The sequence below is a fragment of the Bactrocera latifrons genome, unplaced genomic scaffold (assembly GCF_001853355.1).
Source record: "Bactrocera latifrons isolate USDA-ARS-PBARC rearing strain unplaced genomic scaffold, ASM185335v1 scaffold_62, whole genome shotgun sequence".
In the NCBI taxonomy this organism is placed as follows: domain Eukaryota; kingdom Metazoa; phylum Arthropoda; class Insecta; order Diptera; family Tephritidae; genus Bactrocera; species Bactrocera latifrons.
This window is the reverse complement of record NW_017537290.1, coordinates 379,219-400,467: the sequence shown is the minus strand read 5'-3', so window position 1 is coordinate 400,467 and position 21,249 is coordinate 379,219. Positions and strand designations below refer to the sequence as shown.

The window sequence follows — 21,249 nt, the reverse complement described above, 5'->3', positions numbered from 1 at the left end:
AAAAAATTAAAGTTAAAAATAAGAAAAAATTATAACTAACAAGAGAAATAAAAATATAAAAAAATATTATAGCCACAAACTCAATCAAAAACGTTTTTATTTTTTCACTTTTTTTTTGGTCGTTGCGCGCTTAACGGCCTCACAAAGTTACAAAATCACTTCGTTTATGGTAACATGTAATGCAATAACGAAAACAACTTACCACAAAATGTTGCACTTGCATATTTGCACGCGCCAAGTATTACTCCAATTCCGCTGTTGGTTATTTAAAATTATTTGTTGTTGTAATTTGCGGTTTGCAACGTGCTTAACTACTTCTTTTTTTAATTATTAAACTTTAATTTGTGTTCAAAGTAAGCACTTCCGGTTCTAATGCGCAGACGCACACCAACACACACACTACACAAACACAAAGGCAAAGTGTATATTTTTATAGCGTTTTTTGATATTCTCACTTGCTTTGTCTTTCACTTCTTGCTTTTGCGCAAATTCGCAGCAGTTTCTTTGCGGCTGGGCGTTTACTGACGGGCTAGTGGTGTTGATAACCGTTTCGTTGAAACTCGCTTGTCAAATGCTTTATGCCACACGCTTCCATTTCGTTTTTATACCGAACGCTGGGCTTATGGCTTCTGTTGACGCAGCAAAAACAACAATTGTAACGGCTTTTAATGTAGCGCGGAAGGAGAAACAATCAAATCAGCAGCTGTTTTATGCGCACAAACACACAAACAAGCAAATACATGTATAGATATACATATATATGTATATATATATATATAAATAGTTGCTTGGAAGTGAGCTTTTTGTACGCCTTAGACTGGAAAGTGGTCTAAAAGCTTCGCTTTGAAGCGTGTGCATGTGCGCAGGAAGTGCTTCGCGGGCTTCCGGTGGAAGTGCGCTTGTTGGTAGCACACAAAAACATATTTATTTTAATAAAAGTGTTTCAGAAAAAAGTTTTATAACATTTTTTAAACACTTTGCAAAAGTAAAATTAGCAGAAGTTGGAATAATGGCGCTTAATAAAAACAATTTATTGAGCTATAACTCATAGTAATCGCCTGCTCGCATTGTCATTCCGTTAAGCATACGCACGTCTGTCGAATGTATCACATCACGATATTGTACAGTTAATTGCTGCGCACCATTTGTTTTCGTCAATGAGCAATAAATTTCGTTTGTGCTTTGCATACGCAAATCATTTGCTGCGCCTGTGTGTATATACAAATGCTTGATTGTTGTTGTATGCCAAAAAAAAAAAAACATTTTTTTGTCTCTTCGAATTCGGTCAAATCTTTTATAACTTTGCGCCACACACCAAAAATTTGTTTGGTTTAGCGCATGCGTGACGCCCATCCAACATTGTCTTTTAACAATCGAAACAGTCCAGTCTTCCAGCAACAACTGCTATCCGCACACTTCCGAAGTATTATGTCACGAACTTGAAAAAAGTTTTCAAAAATATTGAAACACCGTTTTAAATAGGAATGAGGGAGGATTTGAAACCAAAATCACTACGTACTATATAACCAAAACCGTTAAAAACAAAAAAAAGAAAAAGAAAAAAAAATCTCTAATATACGTGATAAACATACACACTAACACTAAGACTGATTTCGATAATGAGTGACTTGGTTTTAAATGAGTTCAGCTCCTCTTCTTTCACTTTACTTCATAAGCGTAAATCCAAGGAAAAAACCGTTCATTCATTTTTTTAAATTTCGGGTGTTGCATAAGCCAGTGATTACTTACATTCCTCACGTAGTAACAATAAATGCAACTCTGCTCATTTCTATATTCATTTGACGGAAACGGTGTTTTTAGGTAAGCTTTGACATCATAAAAGATCAGAGGTATGTTTTGTTGTCTCAGAATTTATATGACCTTATAAAGGACGCAACATCTTTTAGTTGGAAACATTGAATAAGTTTCTCATTCAGGGGGACACCTAACAGGTATAAAAGTCCCCAGCTTACCATCGTAAGACACATTTTTTAAGAAAAATTCGCTATGTTTGTTCAACATGGTGCTCTTCAAGAGTTATACACTGATTATAGATCCCCTCAAATTTATCGATACCAGTTTCGTAGCACAATTTGTGCTTTGCCTCAAAATACGATTTAGTTTCGGTAATGACCTCTGCATTCGATGAAAATTTCTTCCTAGCGAGTGTTCTTTTTAGGAAATAATCACTGGGGCCAAATATGGAGTATATGGGGGATACGGAAGCGATTCGAATTCATGTATTTGTGCCATTGTTTGCACTGACTTGTGAAACGGTGCAATGGCTTGGTGAAACAGCACTTTCTTTTTATCACAAATATGGCCGTGTTTTTAGATTTTGTTCTTCAAACGGTCCAATAACATTAAGTAATAGTCACTCTTGACTTTCCTTGCTTTTTCCAGGCAGTCATACTCATTCGGATGACTGTCAATTGGACTTCGGAGTGAAACAATGTAACCGTGTTCCCATGCAAGAACTCGGGTTTATTACATTTGAACATCTCCAATCACTGCTCCGAATCATCAATTCGTTGTCGTGAACGATATGATGTACGTGTTCAATTGATATCTTTAGAGTGCCTGCAAAAATAGTGTAAAATTTCGAAAAAATGATATCATTCATATTTCGATAGAGTTGTGTAAGATATGAATCTTCATCTGCAAATAATATTTCTTCACTGGTGTTAAATAAGTCGAAATAGAAAATTATTTGCGTTCTTGGTGACTTTAACTAAACAATATTGTCTGGTCCGGTCGCACTTATAGTCCTGCCCTTATTCCTTTTAATGTTTCATTTTTTCACCAGTTATATTTTATTGATATAATGCTTAGTCTCCATCTGATTCAAATTAACGCCTATTAAAATAGTCTTGATCGATTTCTTGATCTTTTGCATGATGTATTTTTTGGATTAGATGCTGATAATAGTTTTTTTTTTCATTTTTAAGAAATCCATTCAATAATTTTGTCGTTTGCTGAATTCTTCAAATCATATTATGCACATGATGAGCTTGGAACTACCTTTACTGAATATATATAAAAAAATGTTCTTCCTTTGTTGTTCCTTTGTTTGTTTATCCTTAAATATGTTAGAAAGGGTGTAGTTAGAATTACAATTACATACAGTGATTATTGCATGTTTGTCATCTCCGCTGGATTTATACAGATTTCTCCAAAGCCTTTGATACAGTTTCACACAAAATTTTTATTAAAGAATTATCCTCTTTAGGTTTTCATTCTGTCTTCTTGAAGTACAAGTAGATGAAGTCATATTTGCGCAATATATATTGCGTTGTTATTGTCGATAGGGTATCGTCGGATTTTTGCATTGCGTCATCGAGAGTGCCACTAAAAAGCGTTTTGGGTCCTCTTCTCCTTGTGCAGTTTATCAACGATTCTGTTGTTTCTCTTTTCCTAATTTTTTGCTAAATGCAGATGACTTAAAATTATTGTCGTATTGATAGTTTCTATGATTAGTGATTGAAATTACAGATTTCTCTGAATTGGAATAAATGTTCTCAAATCTCGTATGCGAGGGGTCGTAGCATCTTACCTTCTAGTTACAATATTTGAAATTGCGCCCTAAAATGTTCTTTAATAATATATTTTCTTTCAGTAATCACATCAATTATATAACTTTTAAATTTTTCTGTGCTTTGCTTTAACCGTCGAAATGATTCCAAATTTTCCGACCCCTAAACATTAAAAATATTATTTACATATTTAGTTCGTTCTATGACAAAGTTAAAATAAGACTTTCCTATCTAAACCAGATTAGATCTCCGAAATAACAACTCTTGGCCGGTTAAAATCCGGGTCAATTCCGAGATCGGAGAACCGGCTGTTGTGGTAATTGTTTGTTCGTTTTATCTGTGTTCATCTGAAGATCATAATCTTTATACTCAATTAATAGGATTGTTCTTTTGTGTTCATCTGGATACCATATTTTTTACACTCAATTAATAGGATTGCTCTGCACTCCTTTAAGTTTGTTGACCCTATACTGTCTTATGAATCTCGTTATTAACACACCTAAAATGATCTGAAAATCGACGGTCCATTATCTGCCTTTCACTTCCTTTCGATGTTTCTAAAAGAAGTATTGTCTTCCTTATTTGTTAGGTAAGATTAATTTCAATATTCATCAGCATTGCCTCTGATGTATTTCTAAATTCGCAGATTAAACCTCTCCCAAGCGTGCTGTGTTAACACCATTTCTGAGAAAGTTCTACTTGATTGAATTAATGTTGTTGGACTTGAGGAATTAAATAAATAAAACAAAATCTTAGAGAATATCAGGTATCCCGTTATATTGCAGATAAAATAAAACCTTACATACAAATTAAAGCAAGGCAAGACCTTAATTATTATAACAGTTTCAACTGCAATTCAAACATTGAACTTACATTTTTAAAAGGCTTGAGAAGCGCAATCAATATTTTCAAAAAAAATTTATGTACTACAAAAATTTTTGCTTTAGAGTTTTAAATTACTAATAATCTGCTTTTAATTATACCTTGAACTCGTCTTGTTTGCTGGAGTCTATTTCTAACTGAATTAATAATTTCTGGAGACAATTGCACTAATCAAGCGCTAGTTAAAATATATTTAATAACTTTTTTTTGATTATTTATTTGTTTCGATGTTATGAAGAATTGTTTATACATTTAAAACCCATATAAGTGCGATTCATAGGTATAAACTTAACTTAATTGAACATAACCAAGCTTTAGTAAATATGTATATTTGCATGAAGCTCAAAGCTTTCTTCTTCGGCTTTGTGTTTTATTTACTCGGAAGCATGTGAGCTTTTTTCAAAGCTTTTATCGTGAGTTTTGGTGGTGATTGTAACAGATAGAGAGCTTTGCATATTGAGACGACAGTTAAAAGCTTAGTAAAACTTAATTACTTTTTTGGAAATTTGAAATTTCCACAAAAAAAAGTTAATTTATAGTAAAAATGCATACATAAAAAAATACCTCACACTTTTGTTAGAGTAATTTTAATAACTAAGTGATGAAAAATGTACTCAAGTGACAGCGGTGCCAAGGTTTCTTCCATAAAAAAAGTTTTTTTTGGTAGTAAAAATATAAATGCGGCTTCCAATTAGATATGTTTTAAGTGAGGCAAGAAACATTAACATTGTTTGTGTTGGTAATAATAAAATACTTACATCCTAAACCATTATTTTCATTTACTTTTCTGTTATTTACTTTTAACTACATGCGTATACATTTTGTATACCCTTTATTACATATTTTTGCACTTCCTCTCTAAAACTATTGTGGACATTTTTTTTTATAAATTTTTCACATCTCCAAACTGCCCAATAGTTACTTTTATCACAGTTCAGACAGCTTCGAAATGTTGGCCAATGCGGTCTGATCGTCTAATATTACGTATATTTTATGTTGTTCTTGGCTTTTCTTTGAAATTTATGAGAAGAAATTGACCAAGCGTCCGATTCTCTCTAGTTGCCCTTTACTAATGCATACTTTAGCATATCTCTAGTGTTCAATGTCCTTCATAAGGAATAACGCAATAGCGCCAATAATTCCACACACACCCATTATGCTCATTGGCAGCAGTGGGTCCACGTGTTCCTGCAAGGACCAAGAAAAAGAAAAGAAACAAAATTGTATAAAATCAAATTGCTTTAAAGAAAAATTCTAAAATATAATGTATTAAGACGGTATAAAATATTTTGAACTTTGTAACCCTTATCGATAATGAGGTTGAGGTTTTCGACGTTATATTCATAGGCCATCGTCTCGTCACTTTGTCTTATAAAGAACGCACAGAAAAAGCCCGAATGATGTTTAATAACCATGGACCAAAAAATAGGAGAAGACTCCTGGCTGAAGTGCTGAGGACCGTGAACGATAGAAGAAATTCCTCCGTGTACGTATTTTTTTGGTAAGAATTCAATCTGATCATCCCTCGTTTCCAATTGCTAAACGTTAAAACCTATTGCACTCTGTCGGCTGTCCAAGTTCAGGAAGTTTTGACAGAAGGTTTAAATTGCCCTCTCACTTCCAAGCTGGGCATCTCTTTATTTCTGCTTCTGCCCTTGTAATCGTAGGCTTATAGCATTACATATATTAGCTCAAAGAGTTTAAGATGCCTGAGAGGAATTTACCACACAGAAATATAAAAGAAAATTTTCCAGCAAAGATGGTGATGAGTTAACAAAAACGGCGCCAAGTCAGTCGAAAGGGGCCATGGACGTTCCGATTAATTCCCAGCATGGAGTTATGGCTAAAAAGTATCCACCGCGAAGAAGATTTTTACTTACTATGACACAATGAGCATGTAGAGCATACGTAATTCCATTGTTCGGAATATGATCATGAGAGACGATATTGAACACTTCAATTCGATTCAATTCCTATCACAGCCAATTCTACGTACGGAATCGACCCGGATTTTATCCGCCCAAGGGCTGTTTATCGAAAATCAAGTTTCGTGTGAGGATGGATCCATGTGTAGAAATTCACGTAAGTGAGGAGACTTTCTCTAAGCGCCATTTACTTCTTCTCCCAAGTGACCCCGAAAAAGAATTGTTTCTGAGCGAGGAAAGTTCTCTGAGCGCCATTCACTTGGGAGTAGAAGTAAATTCCTCACTCAGAAACAATTATTTTACGTAATAGTCAAGCAGCTCATGACTTCCGGTCTTAGAGCAAGTATCCAAAGAACAGCCGTTTGAATGCGAAACATCCCCTCCCCAGGGATGAGCGCTCGATTTTGGACACCGGATGTAAAAAAACGCTAACAATGAAAAGAAAAAAACAGCCTCGGCATGTTGTAAACTCGGCTCTAACCGCGTAAGCGGTGTCTACGCCAATAAGGAAGAAGAAGAACTCGTGGGAACTAGATAACTGTTACAATAACAACAAAATCAACAATATACGTTAAGAGTGCAAAACGGTAAGTAAATGCAACTTGTAACTCCAAAAAAAAAAAAAAAAAAAAACCGTCTCGTCAGCATCAATGATGCATTTGATGAATGTAGGGTCCTGAACTATATTATCAATCATGTCTTTTGCGACCTCTACTCCATTTCAAATGAACCAAGCTATTATACTTCGTGCAACATTTTAAGAGAGTATAAATAAGAGTATGTCTTCTATAAAACCTAGTTATACTCACCAACAGCCACATATAGGGTACTAACATTAAGGCAGTTCCCGCTGCCAGATTACCCATGCCCACACCAAAATTACGCACAACCGTTGGATACTGCATGGCGGTGTACGATGGAATAATGGCATTGTTGGCGCCAATAATACATTTTGCTGTAAAAGATAAATATTTATGTATATATGTATATTTGAATAATTTGTATAGTTTGCTCCCAAACATAACTCACCAATTATTGCCATCGCGACCACGGCAGTTTGGTTTAAATCTCGGGTTGGCACAAGATTTGTAGCTAAGCAACAAATTCCGGGTACTAGCATATATGCTATCAGGCTACATCGCAAACCCACTTTCAAGACTACAAAAATGCTGACACAAACAGTGACTGCTTCAATTGCGCCGGCAACGATCTGAGATACAAAAATATAAATAAATAAAAATATAAAAATAAATTTAAAAAAAAAATTATTTTGATTCCTTAAGAAGAAAACCCTCTAATGCAATTCCTTCAAAAACATAGCAAAGACTTATGTATTTCATAACTCCGATGCCTCGGCAAGGTCGGAGGTACAAAACGCCTTCTCAGCGCATACCCTCTCTGCGAAAGAAGACCAACTCTTTCCGGAGTACTCGTAAGATAAAAAATTTAGACAGAAAACAAACAAAAATAACAAGTGTGATAAACCCTAACGGAGTTTGCCAAAGACATTCTCCTCGCCTCCAGTCAGGAGATGATTAGCAGTGTACCCGAATGTACCAGTCGTAGTACACCGGAGAACACAGCAGAGAATACGGTTGCCCAGAAGAGCAAACGGTCGCAGAATGAAGCGAAAGGAACATGGTCAACAAGTCCACGAACCGCGGTCACTAAAATCAGCGAGGCCTTTGAAGGCCTCAAATTTGATCTTATATTCGCCAAAGATATATCAAAAAAATTTCGTGCTCGCAATTGTCTGCCCCTTTCGGGGGAGCTAGGCGAAAAGCTCCTGAGATAAATCCAAATTAAAAGAGATAGCAAGATTATAGAGGTCCCAGGAGACTGCATCAAAATGGCGCACTCAGTGCTAATTTTTGAAAGCAAAATGTTTAATTGCTACCTCAACGAATTTGCTTATTGTCATAGAACACTTAATAAAAACTTTCTAATTAATAAAATTTCTCGCAACACACATACTTATTCGCAATTCCTTTAATTGCCCGGTCTCCTACTCACCGTATTCAAATAGATATCACCACCCAAATTGCTCAAATGCAAGGTCAATCCATAGTAGACGATAATCAAAGTCAACCAGACAATCAAATTCAGACAAGTTGTGCGCCAATAAAAACGATTAAAGACCACCTTTAATGGATTCTCGTGAATATCGGGTACAGCTTCGGTAGTGTCGGCGATTGCCGCTTCAATGGTATGACCCCCTCTTTCAGACGTCGTCATAAATGCTGGCAGTGTGTGTTGTTGTTGTGCTTGTATGTTCGTCAGCTGACTTTTGACCATAGTTGATGCATTGATGGGCTTGAGTATTGGTGTCGGTGCTGCAGCTTCAAGTGTCTTCTTATAGTTTGGCGGCAGTGTGCGCTGATTGAGCTCGGCAGCACGTTCTACTAGCGCATATAAATCATTGAGACGCCCTTGTGCAAGTAGCCAGCGCGGCGACTCTGGCATGCAGTACCTGGCATGTGGGAGAAATAGAAAATTGAATGATTAAATGTGGAAGAATAGATGTGGGAGTACATAAGTACATACATATATTTGGTAGTAATATGGAGAAATAAATGGAAAGGAAATCACTTAATCAGGTGATGTAACACCGATATCCAAAGTTATGTAACTAAGTCTTCGCCACAAAACTTGATAAAAAAAAACACATGTAATATACTAAGATGAGGTTATTCTTCTTGTATTATGATTGAATAGTGTTAAGTTAAGTTAAACATGTGAATACAACCGATTTTGCGATTATTGATTCAAATTTACGTTATTTCTTGGTTGTGTTGAAATACCAGAAAAAAAATATAGCTCTTTTCTCTCCCTTGATTACAAAACTAGGGACTCGCAAACTATTCAAATATTTTCTTGAAAAATATTGAGCAAATTTCTCATCCCTCATAGAAATTGTATATCACCCTTCTTCTCTACGCCACTCTAATAAGCGATTGTAAGTACTGCTCTAGCTCAACTTTTCCGAAAAAATATATGAGTATATACTCTATATCCGGCATTCAAAAGCAAACAACAACAACAGCAATAACCAATTGAATCAGTTTATCATTTGATTTGATGATAGTTAAGAGAGCGCAGCCAAAAGCCCTCAATTTACTCACACATACGTACATGAACATATGTTCATATCTTAAAAAAAAATCAGGCATATGAAAGCATTTAAAGGGGTTTCATGAGTCGATAGCACCAAAAGACGCGAACAAAGCATAAAATGATAATCCAAATAAGCAGATACACCGCAAACAAATTATTTAGACATTCTTAAATACATATGTATCCTTATAAGCAATCAAATCTTTGCGGGAAATTCTTGCACTCATGTGAAAACAGTCAAATAAAATAGAACAAGTACGGAAGGGCTATGTTCGGGTGTAACCAAACATTTCATCTCTTTGAAGTTGCAAGAATCAAAGGTAATTCTTCGACTTCATAGCAAAAAAATGTTGTGAACGAATTAAAAATCGTGAAGTCGTGAATAAATTTCAAACAAATTTGTTATATAGTATTATTGATTTATATTGAAGACCATAAACTTAGATTAGGTTTTTTTGCTTTATTCTTAGTTCGAGAAAGTTAAAATTATGTTAAAAACCTCTTTAAGTGTGTGGAAACGTCAACCAGAAGATCACAATTCATTAAATGTGGGTTCGACCAATTCTAATCTAACAAAATTTTTGAGAAAACTTTTCCATTTAGTTATAGTAAAATATCACGTATTTTGACCAACATGAACATTTTAAATACAGGTGTATACTTGAGAATAAATTTTGAAGCAATTTTATATATTTTGGATTAAAATATGCCCTTGCAATTTTATTAACGTAACGAAGTTCGAAAATCTTTATATAGGGGTTTACAACGATCATTACAAAAGTAGACTGATAGGGACAGCAAACGACGCTACATTTCTTCCCGCTCTTTCAGCATGGAAAGATATACGATCCAACAATGAGTCGAAATTATGAAAATTTAGTTTCGAAATTCGTAGTCACTGGTCTCAATTTTAAGAATTTGTATCTCTGGCGTATTTAGTTATAAGTAGTTTTTACCAGTACCGTTGTATGGAGAGTGGTCGAGGCTATAATCGGAGTTCATCCATTTTCAACCTATCGGTAAAAGTTCTTATAATATTTGGTTGTTGTAGCTTAAGTGTTTTTGGAGTTAAGTACACTAAACTTATTAGAAAACGGTGCCACGCCCACTTTTTAATTTTTTGTTTGCCCTTTTCCGTTAGCCTGTGCCAAATTAGAGATCTATATCTTAATTTTGTGCGTGGTTATGGGTCTGAATACGTTTTCGGCTAATAGAATTTTGTGGGCGTGGCATTGGTTCGATTGCGCCCATTTACGAACTCATCATTTCTATTTTACCAAGTTACATATGTATCAAGTTTCATCAAATATTTACATTTTTACTCAAGTTACAGCTAGCACGGATGGTCGGATGGACAGACAGCCACCCGAATTTTAACTCGTTTCGTAATTCCGATCATTTATAAATTGTATATGTATAATACATAACCCCCCATCGTTAGGTGAACAATACTATTATACTCTGTACCAACAGGTTACAAGAGCAAAAATACGATTGCGAAAGCAAAAGCAAAATATAGTTGGAATGCTGAAATCATTAAGCATGAGCAAAGCAAACGGTACATCAGTAGGGCGGCATAAGGCGCCATTGTTAGCTGACGACCCCGATTGAGGTGAAATGAAATTGATTTTAATTTCAATAAAGCGATTTTCGTTGCATAAACCAAAGGGTCGATTGCAAGGAATTTGAAGGAAAATGTCAGCATGAATTACATACACACATATGTACATACCGCACTATGTGAAGGCATGAATACTTAATGGGCACATTCCAGGTTAGTCAAGCGCATAAAAAAGGTTAAAATGGCTGACGAAAAAGGGATAATGTCAGCTTGATAACAAATAAGTGGCCTGTGAGTATGCGATTTGAGGCCCAGGTATGCAAAGAAATTAATTTTGCATTAACAGGATAACAATACTTAATCGGGGCCAAAATTTATGTATATATATATACATATATATGGCATAATTTACATACATATACGAATACATATGTATGTAAAACACATAAATTAAGATGCTATTATTATAGGCTATAGTAGTTCGAGGCTCCGACAAGTGAGCAGCTGCCTGAAGGGAAGATCTATATCTAAAAAACTGTGGAACTGAGGACCGACAGTAGGATATTGCTAAATCGACGCAGCTCGTCAAGCTAATCATTTATGTATGTATTTTATAGTGTATTTGAAGGTTTCTTTAAGGTGTTACAAACTTCGTGGCAAATTTAATATACCTACCCTATTCAGGGTGTGAATATTATTTAGGGCTCGAGCAAGCAGTTATAGAAAGCTAGGGTCGCCTATTACTCGATTCAGAACTCGAGGTAGATATTAGTGCGAATATACTGAATGAAGCTGATTTCTTTAGAGACGCCAGTCTTCGTATCAATTTTATCCTTGTTTAAAGGGCCCATGAAAATATGATAAGAACTATTACTTCTTTTTATATTGTCAAATTTGTGTAGAGACTTCACTTACCACATCGGCAACATGCATAACCATGGTAGGGTAATCGCCAATTGCAGATTCCGCCAGTCTCGAACAAAATATGCTATGACAGCCATGAGTATATACGAAATCGGAACTGGCAAAATATTTAAAATGCCCGTTATGGTACGCCATTTACCAGAAACCAACTCAACGACGAGAACGAAGCTAACCACAGTCACTGTCATGGAGGCAAAACCGGCAAACACACGCATCGACATGAACATAGCCAAATTGGCGGAGTAAGCAATTAAAGTGCCTGTAACGAAGAAAAAATGTCTCATTTTAAAATCTTCCAACGAAAATTCCATAAGCTGTAGTTACCGGAAACAATTTGTACCACAACGAAACCCATCAGCGTATGCTTGCGACCGAAACGATCGGAGATCCAGCCGCTCGACACACTGCCCACCGCTGCGCCAGCCAAGAAGCACATTTCCACCACACTCACCATGTGCTCACGACCGCAAACCAAGCCGAACACCTCAATTATCGAGTGTGCGCTACCATCTTCACGGGAGAATTCAAAATTGCTGCATTTTATTAGTTGCGCGGTTTCAGCTGTGCCAGCGGTGCCAACGGTTTCAGGTAGCAGCGAGTAATTTAAATTTAGTATAGAGCAAGCGCCAGTAGGTTGGCTTAGATTGCGCCACAGCGATACATCCATATCGGGTGCGGTATCAGGGCGTGCACACCAGTAGTCCTTGGCGATGGTCTAGTTGGTGATATATTTAAATAAGCGGTAATTTTAGTTTTTTATAAGTAAGTAAATAATTGTCAAAGATATTTATATAAATACTATTATTAGTCTATATCATGGTGTTGCCACTGCTACAATTTATTTAAATATAAGTGCAGTTTCATAGACGCCAATAAATCTATGGCTTTTCACGGACTACCGGTGCGGATATGTGTGAGAATTTCTGGCACAAACAATAGAAAATTATTCATAATTACGAGGGTTGTTTCAGATGTCAAGTCGGCTGTTAAGTGTTGGTGCTGTACCATAAGAAGTTCTAATTTATATGGTAAATATACTTTTCTAAAATAAACCTGACAGAAAATCTCCGAAAGAAACTTTTTAAAGGTATATGTATGTATATTAGTTTGTGGTTCTTTTCCAATTAGAACTCTTTGAGAGACACAACGAAGAGCTTTGTGCTGTTAAAAAACTCCTAAAGATGCGAAATAAATTACTTAGATAATATACCGACCAATAGTATTAAGTGGAGGATGAAGTAATGTGTTCACTCAAGCGAAGGAAAGTTCTCTGAGCGCCATTCACATGGGAGCATCCAGAATAAATTCTTGTATACGAGTATATGGCTCAACCAAGTCACGATTTCCGGTCTTAAACCAGGTATCCTCTGGGAATTGAAATAATAAGGCGACCAATCCCTCTACCGTAGATGGGACCTAGGTTTCGGACCCGCCACGTAAAAAATGCTCCTAGTGAAAAAGAAACAAGCCTCGGATAAGAGACCCTTCCTTTGAAGACGACCACGGTTCTACAGTGGCCATATAAAGCATTGAAAATTCGGTGTGGTATTCGTGGTGGGAGACAGACTCCGCCGGCGAGTCCTGGCATTTACCCTGGTGGATGAACGTTTTGTGCAATCAGCATCAAAGAAAAGTTCTTCAACACTTCGCTGATTTGCGCCCACACCCCGACAGAAGAAAAGAGCGATGTGAACAAGGATGCCATCTAATATCGTGCTTGGCGACTTTAAGGCCAGGGTGGGCAAGGAAGGTATTTTTGACACTACGGTCGGTAAATTCAGAGTCCATGAGCAAACATCCTCAAATGGCTTGAGGTTGATCGATTTCGCCTCGTTTCGAAATACGGTTATCTGTGGTACTAGATTCCAGCAGTCGGATTAGATTCCACCAACCAGATCGATCATGTTGTGATAGACGGAACACACGTTTCCATTGTTTTAGACGCGCATACGCACCGAGGTCCTAACATCGACTCGGACCAGTAACTTGTTGCAGCCAAGGATCGCACCCGCCTCTGTGCAGCAAAAGAGGTTCGACACAAGGAAGAAGTCTCGACATCAAGAAGTTGCAATCACAACAGGTAGACGAACGATTTCTACTCGACTTGCACTCCCGCTCTCTGAAAGTACTCGTCAGCAACTCGGTATAAGGGAACTCGGTATAAGGGGATTTTTAAAGCTTTCTTTGAGCCTATAACAAATTTGTTAAGATGGCTAATGTCAGTTTTTGATATGATTTCTGGTTCGCTGAAGCTAAGAGAGCGGTAATGTTTCATTCTCAATGGAGGTGAAATGGCCGTGAAATTTCCACTACACTCGCATCCATACAACTTTGACAGCTTGCGTACGATTTTTACCTATGATTCTTGACGTACTCCTACTATTGCGAGAAGATGAACTAAAGCTACTTAGTGCACAAAAATATATTTCGGGTAGACAGATTTTGTTTTGTATTATCAACTTAACAGACAAGCGACTAGGTTTCTTGTAACAATTTTTTATTCTTTGTTGACTATCGTGAAATCATGTCCGATATCTCATATTGAATCGTCCGTTTTCCACAGTCGATAGTTGTATCACACTCAAGGCTTTCTAAATTTTATTGAGCTTTTGCAATCCGAATTCTTTACAATGCAATGTCATCCCAGTCTTCAACTACTAGTTCAATTCAGTTTGAAGGAGTATTATTTTCATAAAAATTACTTTTCTTTAGAAAATATAGATTTAATGGTTTTATCCGGTCATCCTCGTGTAATGAGACATATATATAAGTACGTACAATTATATCATAACCTGCCATAAATTTTAAAATTTTACAAACACAAGTCGACCAGCTGTATGGAAATTTCAGTAACAATACGTTGACGTACTCTAAAAAAATTCATTCAGTCAAAGTATGACAAACACTTTACGTGCACTTAGGTAGGCAACTAAGTCTGTTGCTAATTTTATGCAAGGTATTGCTAATATATATAATAATGAATATATTTAAAGCTGTTTGATATAAAATTAAAACAAAATCACAAGTGTACTCGAAAATGGCATGAACGTGACCCGTTGAGCGCAATAGGTATTCGCAATTAGTTTAGCATAGATAAATATACAAATAAATTCACTTAATTAACAAAAACCAACACCAATTTTCCCAGCTGACATTGACATTTCGCACTGTAGTGCAGCGTGAGTGGCGGTACATAGCGCTAACATCGATTTAACAGCGCTGTAGAAGCAGCTCATACTTGCCGTAAACGGTTTTATCTGATTTCGGTTGTTCGTGTAAACAAAACAGTTTGTGATGAAGGAGGGAAATTCAGAGTGCAAAGCGGTATTCTACTCTGATATGAGTAATAAAGTTTTGCTGGAAGAATTTGTTCTCAAGGAAAACTGCTGATGAGCTTCCGAGATAAGTAGTATTAGAATAATGAAGTGTAGCAGATTGAAGAAGTGAGAATATATGGTAATGGATGGATGGATTTGTGAGTATTCCTTAATATTTTTGTAGGAAAAGTAATTATTATAGTTAGATCATTAGAATTTACTAGATTTTATTAATTAATATGGGAAAATTATTTTCTTCCGCTAAACAAATGATGTAAAAAATAAAGCAACTCCGGTAGGCATAATCTTTATAATTAAACTTGGAATTAGTTAATTTTTTTATAACTAAATTTGTTAAACATAAAAACATGTATTATAGATTATTTTGCTTATTAGAAGCGAAAAGAGGAATTTATTGGTTTCTGAGCTGATGTAGAACTTGGACGAAGGAAAAACATAAATTAAAATTTTGATTTTTGGCAGACATTTTTACAAATAAATGAAAATTTAAGTGAAAATTTCGCGACATTTATTTTTCAAATAGTTGTAATCGGAAAAAAATCCTTCATCGAAGTCTTAAAGAATTGTATCTCAAAGACCTGTGTAAAGTTTCAAGAAGAGTGGTTTAGTAGTTCTCAAGAAATCTTGTCAACCGACTTCGAAAACAAGAAAGCCGAACTTATTTTTCAAGAATATAATTCTGACCATCCAAACTTAATGAAAGTCCGTTGCGATACCTGAAATTTATTTATTTTTCAGTATCTTGACTTGTGCTGGCGTAAATATTTCAAATACAGATCATGCTTTTGATATGTGGCACTTCAATTCTTATCCGCTGTATCGCGCGACAATGGGATTAACGAGATTCCATAATATTTGGCGTTTATTAAGATTCGACGACAGTAATACTCGAAATCACCGTAAAAAATAAGACAGCTCCAATTCGCGAGGTGTGATGAACAGCTTTATCCATACTGTGGCCGTACTGGATTTACTCAATTGTATATACCGTCGAAACCAGCTAAGTATGGTATAAAGATCTGGTATATTTGTAATGCAAAAAACACGTAGTTAGTGGTAGAAACATCTGCACGGATAACTTCTTTACTCTCTACCCTGTTGCTATACATTTGTTATCGTGGAATATTACCATTGTTGGCACTGTAAAACAATAAACCTTCCATCCCTAGTGTTATGGCAGCAAATAAGATACTCGCGTATCTTCGTATTCGACAGTTTTTGGATTTCACGAAAAAGTTATCATGGGCTCCTACGGCCCTAAAAAAGAAGCTTGTCATTCTGTTATCGACAATGCATTCAGATGCATCAGTTGGTGATGACGCTAAACAAAAACCAAAAATTATAAATTTTTATAAGCTGGCGTTGACACAATGCTCCACTGATACACAAGTCCATGACGATTTTCGAGATGGCCAATGGCAATGCTCTTCAATATGCTAGACATTTCATATATAATTTATTATGAAAATAATAAAATGTTTGAAGTGAAGAGTGAAGAATTAGCATTGCCGATGATTTAACCACAAACCGCGAATTCAGAAGGTTTAAATGACAGATGGTACGTGAGCACTGTCGTGGCGGAGTGGAGAGAAAGCTGATAGTCTACCTCACAATGTTGCGATCGACCACAACAGATAACGAGAGTTGAAGAGGGAAGTGAGACGCATTTGCAGATAGAAAAAGAGAGAGACCGATATGCGTGATGTGAAGAGCTTGAGAAGCTAGCCGATATGTATAATGTTCGAAAATTTCCACGAAAAGATGCGACGACTAATGGAAGCTTTCAGTGCCGGAGCATACTCTTGTTGGACTCAAAGTTGTCATCTAGGGACTGATGTTCAGAGCATGCTGAAGTTATGGGGGGAACACTTCTACAGTTGCTGAATGGCAGTGAAGGTGTAACATTAGGAGTTGACGAACCAGATTCCCCAATTGATGCCGATGGAATAGATGTACCATTACTCTACTGTGATGAGGTTCAAATAGCAATTACCCAACTAGATAAGGAAGCGCAGCATATGGGTCTTGTTGTGGCGAGGACAAGACGAAATATCTCCTTTCATCAAACAGTCATCGCACTCGCGACTTGGCTCGCAGTCACTATTGACAGTTATAGCTTCGAAGTCGTAGATAATTTCGTCTATCTTAGAGCACAACACCAACAACAATATCAACTTTGAAATCCTACGCATAATCACTCTTGTGAACAGGTGCTACTTTGGACTGAGGAGGCAATTGAAAAAACTCTGCACTGAAACAAATTTTTTTTTTTAACTTCTTAACATATTTGGGATTGCTACGCATATCATTAGTCAAGTTGATATGAAAAATATTTAAATCGATTGAGAAATGATATTGTTTATGTAAATATTTTCATTGCCCTGCTTACTACAATTACAATTAACCTCCATAAGGCGACTACAACTAGACTTACACGAATTTGTTTGCGATTAAACTTTAACTGGAGTGTGTAACCAAACTAGACACTCAAATTCATATTTATGCTTATGAGGTAATTGAATCCACACACGCATATCCGTCCCAACTGACTGGAAGTGGAGAAATACCAGTTCAAAGTCAAAGCGAAAAGCCAAGCGCACTAACTAACGCAACCAAATACAAAGTGAGCGAAAAACAACCAAACAAAAAAGCTTAAAAGCAGTATGAATTAGCAATAAACCGCTTTACAGCCATGACCATTGCAAACGGGCAACGCCATTGGGTCTAACGGACAACTTTTACTCGCTTTTGCAAAAACAACAACGACAAAAACACACTTTCATTTCGCGCAACCGCGATGAGTTTGCCGTTAACACTAACTTGAACTTGAAAATGCTTCCGAAAAAACAACATGTAAGCATTAAATAGACTACAAAAACAAAAGAGGGATAAAAAAGAATGAAACCGCAATAAAAATTAAAAAAGCAACTACAACAAATTAAGATTACTTCATCACAATGAGTGATCGCCTGCTACTTGACACTAACGCGGATTACTCATACGCACTAGCTGACTTGCCTAACACGCAAACATAAGTACATATATTCTGTTGTCGTTTGTCTACAACAAAACGTAGTATTTAAAATAAAATAGTTTAAGCAAAAACACGTCTTTAATTGCGGTTAATAACCTGCTGACAGCGTAATTACAGCAACAACAAAATACATGACATTATCTTCTCAACTACGTAAATTTACAACGCTTGGCGTTCAGCTATTTTTTTTTTTGACTTCGCTTCATTAGTTGAATGATGAGTATTCACATATAAATCAAAGTGTGTAACAAGAACAAAAAAGCGGAGACAGTTGTCACAAAACTTGCCGGCAATGTGCTAAAAAGGTTTGAAACTTAAGTTTGATCGGTCATTTTGAATGGCAGCTATATATTGTAGTGGTCCGATTTGAAAAATTTGTTCTGAGATTAAATCGTTGTTTTGGAATATAATCTAGGTCGAATTTCGGGAAGATATCTTGTAAAATAAAAAAGTTTTCCATACAAGGACTTAATTTTGATCCATCAGTTCGTATGATAGCTATATGATATAGTCCTCCGAATTAAAAAATTTGTTCGGAGATAGTAGCGTTGTTTAGGAAAATAGTATATATAACATTTTGTGAAGATATCTTCTAAATTAAAAAGGTTTTCCATACAAGGACTTAATTTTGATCCATCAGTTTGTATGGCAGCTAAATTATACACTAGTCGCCTCTTGGCAAGTAAGCAGTTTCATTTGAGCTTACTGAACAGCCAGAAGTCACACGGAGCTAAATCAGGCAAATGCGGTGAAAATTAAAGGAGAATCATCGCCAGTAAGAATATGTTTCATGACATTGTGGTAGTCGGAAGGATTTGTTTTATAGCCGTTAACGCGACTCTGTTTCTCGATAAATTTACTGATATTGGAACCAATCATTCTTTCCTTTTTCTTCATCTCAAGTGATCTTTCAATATTCCAACAATGACAGTAAGATCTCCGATAGTTAATCGTCGATTTTCAAGCACCAGTATTTTATTGGCCTGTTGAACATCAGTTGATGTTGATGGCCGTTCTGGACGTGGTTCATCTTTAAATAATTTGTACCAATCAAAAACACTTGCTTGCGAACAACTATCACCGAAGACCTTTTCGAACATTTTGAAAACATCGGCAATTGAATTGAGCTTCTTTGTTGAATAATTTCACTCAATGTAAAAATCGGCGAATGATCTGTATACTTCAGAACGAGAAGCGTATACTAAACACTAATGATTATTTTGTTGTGACTTCTAGCACAGATGTCACTGACAGTCATACCAACATAGACAAAAAATATTTCGACGAATGAGTTTTCGCGTGAAATTTAAATTAAAAGGTTTTCTCATAGATGTTTGCCACCTTCAACACATTATAGCTAATTTATTTTCTAATTTCGTTTTTGAGTGCTTTAAGACTGCAATCGTTGTTGAGACAATAATTTTATTACCATTCATTACTATCATATTCACGTGTTTAAAGCGTTTTAATTGGTTTTTGGAAATTTTTTATTAGGTCAAACCTTTTACTTACTTCATTGGGGATTTACAAAAAGAAAAAAAGGGTGAAATGACGGCAAACGTCGTTATATACATATATATATGTATGAGTAGTGGTATTTATTGCTTTGAGTAAACCGAACTGTAAAAAAACTTTTTTAGAATTTTTTTAGAAACGTTTTTAAAAAAGAAATACTTTTATGAGCCACCTGTGCTGAGGTATTGGATATCGCCGAAAAATCTTCTTTTTTTGAATTTTTGAGTTTTTTATGCTACTTTTGTGGTTTTTGGTAATTTCGTTTAATGTTATTCTTCATTTGAGTTTTTCTCTCTGGTTGCCATGGCATGGTTTTTCGTATATTTACATAAACTTTGTGGCTTGGGTGTTAATTAGTTATTTTCCAACATGTTTTTCAACATTTAATGAGTGTTGGTAAACCTTCAAAAAAGTTCTGAATGGGTACACATTAATGACTATTTGCATTTTCATAATTTTTTGTAACTGATATTTTCTAAAAAAGTTTTGCTTCTTTGATGGCAAACACTGGACTGCATTTACAACTTTTTCTATACCCAAAGAGAGCATTGACGGAGTTGAAACCTATTTTGAAGGGTTTATATAGAATAGGTTTTTATTACTCAAAAGTGCTTTCTCAGAACGTTAGTTTTATATAATATGTGGGTGGTGACTTAAGCAATAAAAACTTTAGTATTTATTTAACGGTATATTTGAGAAAAATCTACTCTCAGTTTTTTTCAAATTAAAAGTTTCAAGTTAAAATTTTTTTTAGATTCAATGTTATTTAAAACAAACTAGCATAACTAGCTTTTAAATTTTATTAAGATTGCTACATTAGGGTGGGACATACATACATATATGCACGATATACCGAGCCTTATTGGCATTATAAGAAGAAATAAATAAGAATGCAACTCTTGGTGTGCTCATTAATAGCTTTAAGTAAAGTTATTTAGAGTTTTTGAAAAATATATTTTTTAGATCCACCCTAATCAGTGAGACAGTGACAATAGTTGTTTTAATTTTAAAGCTTATGAAAAAGTATAACAAAAATTATTACAGTTTCTATGAGTTTTGAAATTGTATTATTTTGAAAAATAAAAATTTGGAATGGTTGCCATCTTATTATAATCATAAATAATTAAAAATAATTCTTAATTTCATATTAAAAGAAATTTGTCAAAAATGTGCACTATAGTTTTAGTAGAGAATTTAACATGTAATCTTAGCTGGAATATGTTTGCCATATTCATTATAATTCAACTACAATTATAATATTAAAATGTGAAATTGGTTTACTTAAAATTGATTACATTTTCGGAAATGTTGTAAAAGACTTCAATGATTCTTGTTGGGAATGTGTTAAATAATTTGATAATGTAAGAAGATTCTTCTTTACTTTAAGAGCCATACTGTAATATGCAATTTACCTTATGGAATA

At 35.4% G+C, this 21,249-nt stretch overlaps 2 protein-coding genes across 3 annotated transcripts in view; both read right to left on the bottom strand.

Moving 5' to 3' along the window:
* LOC108975141 overlaps positions 1–598 on the bottom strand; it is a 23,142-nt gene extending 22,544 nt beyond the window's left edge. The window contains exon 1 of the mRNA XM_018943449.1: positions 203–598. Coding sequence (XP_018798994.1) covers positions 203–223 — 21 coding nt within the window. The 5' untranslated portion in view covers positions 224–598. The remainder of the gene's footprint in view (positions 1–202) is intronic.
* Positions 599–4,655: 4,057 nt separating this feature from the next.
* LOC108975147 (solute carrier family 22 member 15) overlaps positions 4,656–21,249 on the bottom strand; it is a 40,793-nt gene continuing 24,199 nt past the window's right edge. For both annotated transcript variants that reach the window (XM_018943455.1, XM_018943456.1), the window contains exons 2-7: positions 12,264–12,654; positions 11,931–12,198; positions 8,354–8,810; positions 7,370–7,550; positions 7,150–7,295; positions 4,656–5,603 (exon numbers count right to left, since the gene is read on the bottom strand). In XM_018943455.1, coding sequence (XP_018799000.1) covers positions 5,508–5,603; positions 7,150–7,295; positions 7,370–7,550; positions 8,354–8,810; positions 11,931–12,198; positions 12,264–12,654 — 1,539 coding nt within the window. In that variant the 3' untranslated portion in view covers positions 4,656–5,507. The remainder of the gene's footprint in view (positions 5,604–7,149; positions 7,296–7,369; positions 7,551–8,353; positions 8,811–11,930; positions 12,199–12,263; positions 12,655–21,249) is intronic.